The following is a 6,809-nucleotide window of genomic DNA, read 5'->3' as shown; positions in this document are numbered from 1 at the left end:
TTGAACCTGCTTGCACCACCCAATGGAACAAACAACGCATATTTTTATTTTTACCAGGTATATTGAAGAGGTGGAGATAGGGGGGACAAGGGGGGGGGGGAACGAAGAGCGGGGCGGCTAAAAAAGGGAGGAAGAGGTTTGTTTGGATTACTTCCACATCAATTCATGTTTCAACATTTACTCATGACCCGCCTTCTTCAACGCATTGGCCAACCACTCCAGGCCTTCATAAAGACCATCGCCAGTCGTAGCACAGGTAGATTGAATGTACTGATAAGTAAAGACGCGAACGGTTAGTAGATGGTCATTTTTGCATCGCGGAAATATTCGGAATTGGGACGTTTGCTTACCCATGCGCGTCGTGTCAAGCTCTGTAGGCCGAGCTGTTGGGTGATCTCGGCTGGGCTCATAGCGTTCTATCAAGCGAGACATTTATTAACATATCAAAGCAACAAATACACGTAAAGAAAGAACAGTAAGGGGCGCACCGGGAGATCTTGTTTGTTAGCGAAGACCAGAAGTAGGGCGTCGCGTAGTTCATCCTCGTTCAGCATGCGCTGCAACTCCTCCCGAGCCTCGACAACACGGTCACGATCATTGCTATCAACCACGAAAATGATACCCTGGGTATTTTGGAAGTAGTGCCTCCACAAAGGCCGGATCTTGTCTTGTCCACCGACGTCCCACACGGTAAATTGAATGTTCTTATATTCGACAGTCTCGACGTTGAATCCTGGACGCAGTTGGGGTGGAACATTAGCACCAGAATTGGTATTGTTAAGGAGGTGAAGAATCGTTGGTTGCCCATATCCCTCTACGCATTGTGATTGGGTTTTGGCTTTCTTTTTCCCCATAGGCGTCATCACAGGCGTCATCACAGGCGTTTCCAGGGGGCAAGGGTTGGTGGTCGGGTTCGGAATCGAAGAACTCACCGATGGTAGGGATGGTTGTGACGATTTCACCGAGTTTCAGTTTGTACAAGATGGTGGTCTTTCCAGCAGCATCAAGACCAACCATGAGAATTCTCATTTCCTTTTTTCCCCATATTCTATCGAACAGTTTCGAAAATGCCATACCCATCTTGGCGGTATTGAGTGGGGAGAGGGATTAGAGAAAACTACCGTTAAGGGGGACACGAGAGTGGGTAACGAGTTAGCGAAATGTCTTCAAAATGAACATTGCAACTGGTGCAACAGGTACTGTAGTTGAATAGGGGCTCTTGAGCTTATCAAGAGAGTAGATAGGCAGCAATATGGGGTTTGGTAAGGGCTGGGGCAATGAGAAGAGATAGTCGTCCGGCGCAGGGAAGCATGTGCTGCCCAACAGAAAGGAGGACACAACCACGGCCAAAGAGGGGAGGGGGGCATTGAGACTCACGGGATATTAAGAGATGGGCGCGGAGGAAAGACGGGCGGACGAGATGGAGATGGAACAAGTCAGGAGTCGATGAGGGATGAGGTTGCGGAGGTCCACGAGATGGATGGGATGTGTGGAATTTTTGGCAGCACGAGGAATTCGGTGGTTAATTTGTCACCCAGATAACGTGACCTAAGCCTCGAACCCCCCCAACGATTTGTCGAACGATGGACTTGCAAGAGTAAATAATAAACTCCTCAACTAACAGTCAATACGGGCTTGGTGCTTGGGATGATAAATTTACTTGATCTCGACTGTTGTTGTATTTTGATGGGAAACGTTGACCCTGCTGCGTGCTTCTTATATTTACCTTCGATTGCGTCTGCCTGGTTCTGCCATGCTCGGGCCCCATAGAAGAGGACACATATCCCCTCGATAGTTCCTCTCAGGAACCAGCTGGATACATATGCCAGGTAACAACAGCTCTAGAGGCTACAGAATTCCTACAATTCTAGTCTTCAAGAAGCAAAAATTATAACATAATAGAACAAAAGCTGCATGTCTGAACATCCATATGTGTGTACATGTACAAATATATTGCTATTTTGTACGGCAGCCTATAGTGACATTTGGGTCAAATTGATTTTTTTGAATGTTTTTCAGCGTAAAGCTTAATTCCACATAAAAATATATCCATATGACCCAAATGTCATATATAGGCTGCTGTACTCCGTACTTTGCCTGTACAGAGTGAATGAAGCAGCCCAGCAATTCTCCAGAATGCGGTAGCAGGTTGTTTTTTAAGGTTTCCGCCATGCGTTCCACATGCACAGAACGAACATGGTAAACCTTGGGAAGCAATCCAGAGTGCTGAAGTCCACTTGCTTTAGTTATGCAGGATACGCGGCCTGAGGAGACGCGCAGAATCCCATGTCAGCCCCGATCGCCATCAATTGAAACTTGGAAGGAATCATGACCAATTCATCTCTATCCAACTTTGCGCTTCCTCCTTTTCCCAAAGGCCGCTACAGAAGCGCGGTAGAAACTCTTTGCAAAGGATACATAAATTGTCTTGCCCTCAACTGTATCAGTGGCCCATCCATATATCACGAGAACTAACGCTGACAGCACCAGAAGCACCGCAAATGCAATCCAATATTGTTTCACCGTGTACACACCCTGGAGCTCCTCGATCTCCGTCGAAAAGTACCCAGTCATCAGAGTGACTGGCAGGAAGAAAATGGTCGCTTTAGCTATGAGAATCGTAGTTCGAGTCAACCTTTCGACCGCCTGTGAATCTTTGACGGCGATTAAATTGAACACCTGGAAAATATTGAAATTAGCACAAATGGAAATGCTAGAATTAGAGTAAACGCCTCCAGATGGGGAGCAAATCATACCATAAACGTCATCGATTCCTTCTCGGCCAGACACTCATCGATTTCACTCAAGGCGTACAGCCTGATTCGATCAAGTAGTCGTTCAAATCGGCCAACAGCAGCAGAGCTAAGCTGGATGCCACCCAGTTCACTCGGATTAATCTCGTCAAACCCGTTGGGTCTCCATGAGTTCCCCCTGCTCAGTAAGTCGAGACCGAAATGGCCGCCCCGCTGGTGAGGAGGATGGTGCATGTTTGCGGGCTGAGAGTTCCGAATCTCCTCTCGAAGCAGACGCTGCCGTTTGAGGACACGGTTGACAATCAAATCATAGCTCTGATAAATGCGTTTAAGGACGGCGAGCTGCCTCCCTAGTCTGTGCAGGTCGTCAATTAACTGCACCTGTGCTCGCTCGAGCATGCGTCTTCGCTATATTTCCTAAACATTAGCCGCCAATGGACGTAGGCATATGAATTGCCTTCGCAGCGGAAGGTAACTATAATTTAAGTTCCACTCACTAGTTTATCAAGCGCTGCATTATAAGAATGTTCCCGCCCGATAACCAGGTTATAGTTCGCAGGCCAGTTATCAAATAGGTAATAGAATAGTAAGCTGGCGCCTTCTCCGGGTTTAATTGCTGCCGTGCCGGTCTCGTTCGGGAAATTCCTCACATACGTAGTTATGAGCGCGTTGCCACGTTCGCTAGCAATGTGCTGCGAGGATATTGCGGAGAATACCAAATTGGTGTTTCGTCGAATGACCTCAACAGCTTTCTGCCGTTCTCCTGGAGCCAAACCACTCGGGCCAGGAAATGGGGTTTCATGAATTGATATTACAGTTCCTAAATTTGTATAGAGGTTAGTTTAGGAGTTAGGAAGTAAGAACGGTAGAATACAGAATAGGGAAAACCAAAACAAACCATCGTCGCATATCAGGAGCCAAGTCCAAACTCTTTTACCGTCCGGTTTACCTGCAGAGTTCCTGAGATCAAGCCCTGAAACGACATGTAGCGAGTTATAACCCAAACAGAGATCTAATCAATCGTCTTATCATCAGTATGCACCAATGGGTGAGAAAATCGTAACACCAGATACAAAGGAGGTCTTGTCAAGTCCATACATTTCTCTCCGTAGTCCACCGACGAAAAATGCCATATCTTATTAACAATTTGGGAAAGAGAAATTTTGCTAAACCCCGTTCCATCGAGGGAAGAGAGTGCCTTTCCCGCCTGCTGGACACCCCCTAGCTGATATCCTCCCTCTAGATCTGCCACGGAAGCCGGCAAAGACTTTCCTTCCGGTTCTAACTCTGGCTCATCCGTGTCGATGGATGTGAGCTTCGGAGAAACTGCGGAAATTTCTTGTGAAGGAATGACGGGCTCTGAAACCATCATCGCTTGGAGGCGGGCAGAAACTTTGTAGTTGCTGGCTACAGTCTAGGGGAAGCAGATCAGTCTTTATTCGAACATCAATTTCTGCTAAGATAAATCTTATCTAGTTTGACATACCTGGACAAGCTCCGGTTGACGTTCGGGTGACCATATATTACTACGATAACACATTTAGCCATAGAATCAAAAAGATCCTCGATGTTATCAAACTTACATCCATCTCGTTTCTAAAGATTTGGGTCTCTATATTCCACGGATCAGTTCAAGTTAGCCTTCATATAACATAGCACGCCGATGCCTAGATAATGGTAAGGAGAATCTAAGAAGGTGGGGAATGAGCATACATACCTTCGAACTCAGCAGCGCAGCAAAGTCCTCCTCCTCGAGATCAAAAGCTGCATATGCTTCATCGTCGCCGAAATCGACAACGAAATTCTGAGTTGCTTCGTCTACTAAACAGCCCTGACATTCCGCAAAATGGATAGCGTTATCAAGGTTTCGAAAGGATTCCCATAACTGTGGCCTGCTGCTGGTGACGCTCGAATAGTAGTCCTTTGCAACCCCTTGGAGTGGAGCATTGTTAGGGCTAGTGGAGTTGTCTCTGTTGTGGTCGTTGGTGTTGGTCGTGTTGGTGGTAGGTCTTGGTGTTGTCATATTAACTATTTCTGTACATATATATATACACTGACAGATTCCGCAATTCAACGCGGGTAATCTTAAAGCTCTAAACAAGTCACCTTTGTGAGGAGTTCCACGTATACGCCGCGTATATTTATGAAATCTTGGGACGCTGAAAACATACAACAAGGCTCTCACCAGGAGCTTGCACTGCCTGGGCGCGTGCGCTACTCGCTCGTGACCACTCACACGGCGCTGTCCCCGAGCTAACACACACCACACCACATCAACCCCGGACGGATCGTCAGCTGCGGTTCACTTGGCGTCTCGCTCGGCACCGCGGCGGCCACGGGAGCGTGCAGAGGAACCCGGCCGGGGGATAGCTGACTGACTCGTGAACAGAGTCATGTCGTTGTTGGCTCGGGACAGTCAGATGAGAAGTCCAAATTCATTTTGTTTAGTTAACTTACCCTTTTGGGTGACTTATTTCAACCACATTCCGGAAGGAAGTTAAATGATCCAGTTTAATATGACATGTCGATCTAAACACAGAGCATTGGTTCCAAAGGTTAAATTGCTGTCAAAAGCTCCTCGTTCTTCCTAGCTGCTGTGGGTTCCGCTCTTTACCTCGACGGAGCTGTAGCTGAAAATGACTATCAGCACTACCTCCCTACAGAAGAATATCCACGAAAGCCTTGAATGAATATGCCAACTTTATAGCCCCCCCGGCGACTGAACAAATATTTAGCCAGAACCAATGCAGAGACTTTAAGGGATCTCAGCCTCCAGGCGCATATCCCACGGCGCGCACGTCGTTTTTTTGGGTTACCGGTCTAACTAATGACTCAACGTAAGGGGCTCTCCGTATTTATTTAGTTGAGGCATGTGACCCTTGTCCTTGGGGATAGATGGGAAACTGGCCCCAGCTCGAAAATTCAAACGAAGTGGCGCATTGGGCAGTCATTGAGGAGAGCATTTCGAAAACGTTTTATCTTCAAATCACGAATCCGTATCTACATCCAAGCCTTCGCGGAATGGCGTCCCAAACAAAAATTATCTGCATCCCTCAAGCGCTGCTATCATCATCTATGGGCGCACTCTGCCAACGATATAAAACTGCCCGCCTCCGTGCATTGAAAGAAGACCCACAAAGCATTCTCTTCGACATACGACAAAGAATCAGAATTCGACGACACAGTCTGGGCTGAACGTCTCCAGAACCCACAGGCCAAAACATTCGTTGTTGTTCGCACTGAAACAACAGGCGACACAGAAATTAGCGCGATAGAACAGCTATCAGCAGATGAATGGCTGGGGATGATAGTACTCCTCGGGCCCAGAGCGCTGCCCGCGGACGGATCCGAATCCAAAACTCCATGGAACTCTTTTATGGCCGCATCGAATATTAACCAATCTCCAGATCCGGCAACAATTGCGGCCTCCGAGGCTGCTTATGTAGCCTGTTCCATGTTTGTTCTAGCGGAGGCACGGAGACAAGGCCTGGGACGCAAACTTGTCCAGGCAAGCGTTGAGGACGCGTGGGCGGAAGCTATGTCTATGCGCGCGCGACAAGGGCAAACCTAGGTCTCTGGGCGGAGGCGCAGAACGAAGCTGCTCGGAAATTGTATGAAGGGTGAAGGTTTAGGCTCCTTCCCAATGACCCTGCAATGGACGCTCTGGACAATCCTCAGATGGCAATGGGAAAATTTGTGGAGCTCAAGTCTGGTGGGGAGTCGAATAAGGGAGTGCTCGGGGTCAAGCTTACTCCCCTATTATTATTATTTTATTTTGCGAAATTTTGACGGGGCGGAATTTATGGGGTGGATGATATATCGATAACTGATACGGTGTTACTTATTCATTGGATACTTGTATCTGCTTAGAGAACGCGGTTCGCACTGAATTAATGAATACATATTTGTTAAATCATCTGGATTACACTTTTCGAACGGGAAGCACGACAATTTATGACGTGTAACTATAGTTATAGGGGCCAAATAGACCTTAAGTTAGTGTAAATGTAACAGACCACTATGATTGGCTGACTAAGCTCGAGGACCTTACGGCGT

General features: G+C 47.3%; 3 protein-coding genes across 3 annotated transcripts; 1 reads left to right on the top strand and 2 right to left on the bottom strand.

The window, feature by feature from the left end:
• Nucleotides 1-177: 177 nt before the first annotated feature.
• Nucleotides 178-1,080, bottom strand: BDBG_00196 (arf/Sar family, other; the record flags this gene model as incomplete). Its single annotated transcript, XM_031719776.1, has 4 exons — nt 178-270; nt 351-416; nt 489-733; nt 933-1,080. 4 exons carry the CDS (start codon nt 1,078-1,080, stop codon nt 178-180), a joined length of 552 nt encoding a protein of 183 aa, XP_031575663.1.
• A 510-nt stretch (nt 1,081-1,590) lies between these two features.
• On the bottom strand, nt 1,591-6,661 carry BDBG_00195 (uncharacterized protein). Its single transcript, XM_031719775.1, has 9 exons — nt 4,471-6,661; nt 4,337-4,365; nt 4,240-4,279; nt 3,852-4,167; nt 3,652-3,765; nt 3,251-3,573; nt 2,757-3,161; nt 1,727-2,679; nt 1,591-1,612 (listed from the first exon to the last, which is right to left on the bottom strand). The coding sequence occupies exons 1-8, from the start codon at nt 4,774-4,776 to the stop codon at nt 2,344-2,346; spliced, it is 1,869 nt and encodes a 622-aa protein (XP_031575662.1). The 5' UTR covers nt 4,777-6,661; the 3' UTR covers nt 1,591-1,612; nt 1,727-2,343.
• On the top strand, nt 5,775-6,566 carry BDBG_00194 (acetyltransferase; the record flags this gene model as incomplete). Its single annotated transcript, XM_002628902.2, has 2 exons — nt 5,775-5,868; nt 5,924-6,566. 2 exons carry the CDS (start codon nt 5,775-5,777, stop codon nt 6,322-6,324), a joined length of 495 nt encoding a protein of 164 aa, XP_002628948.2. The 3' UTR covers nt 6,325-6,566.
• Nucleotides 6,662-6,809: the final 148 nt, after the last annotated feature.

Source organism: Blastomyces gilchristii (genome assembly GCF_000003855.2).
Source record: "Blastomyces gilchristii SLH14081 genomic scaffold supercont1.1, whole genome shotgun sequence".
NCBI lineage: Eukaryota > Fungi > Ascomycota > Eurotiomycetes > Onygenales > Ajellomycetaceae > Blastomyces > Blastomyces gilchristii.
This window is presented reverse-complemented; position numbering and strand designations above follow the sequence as displayed.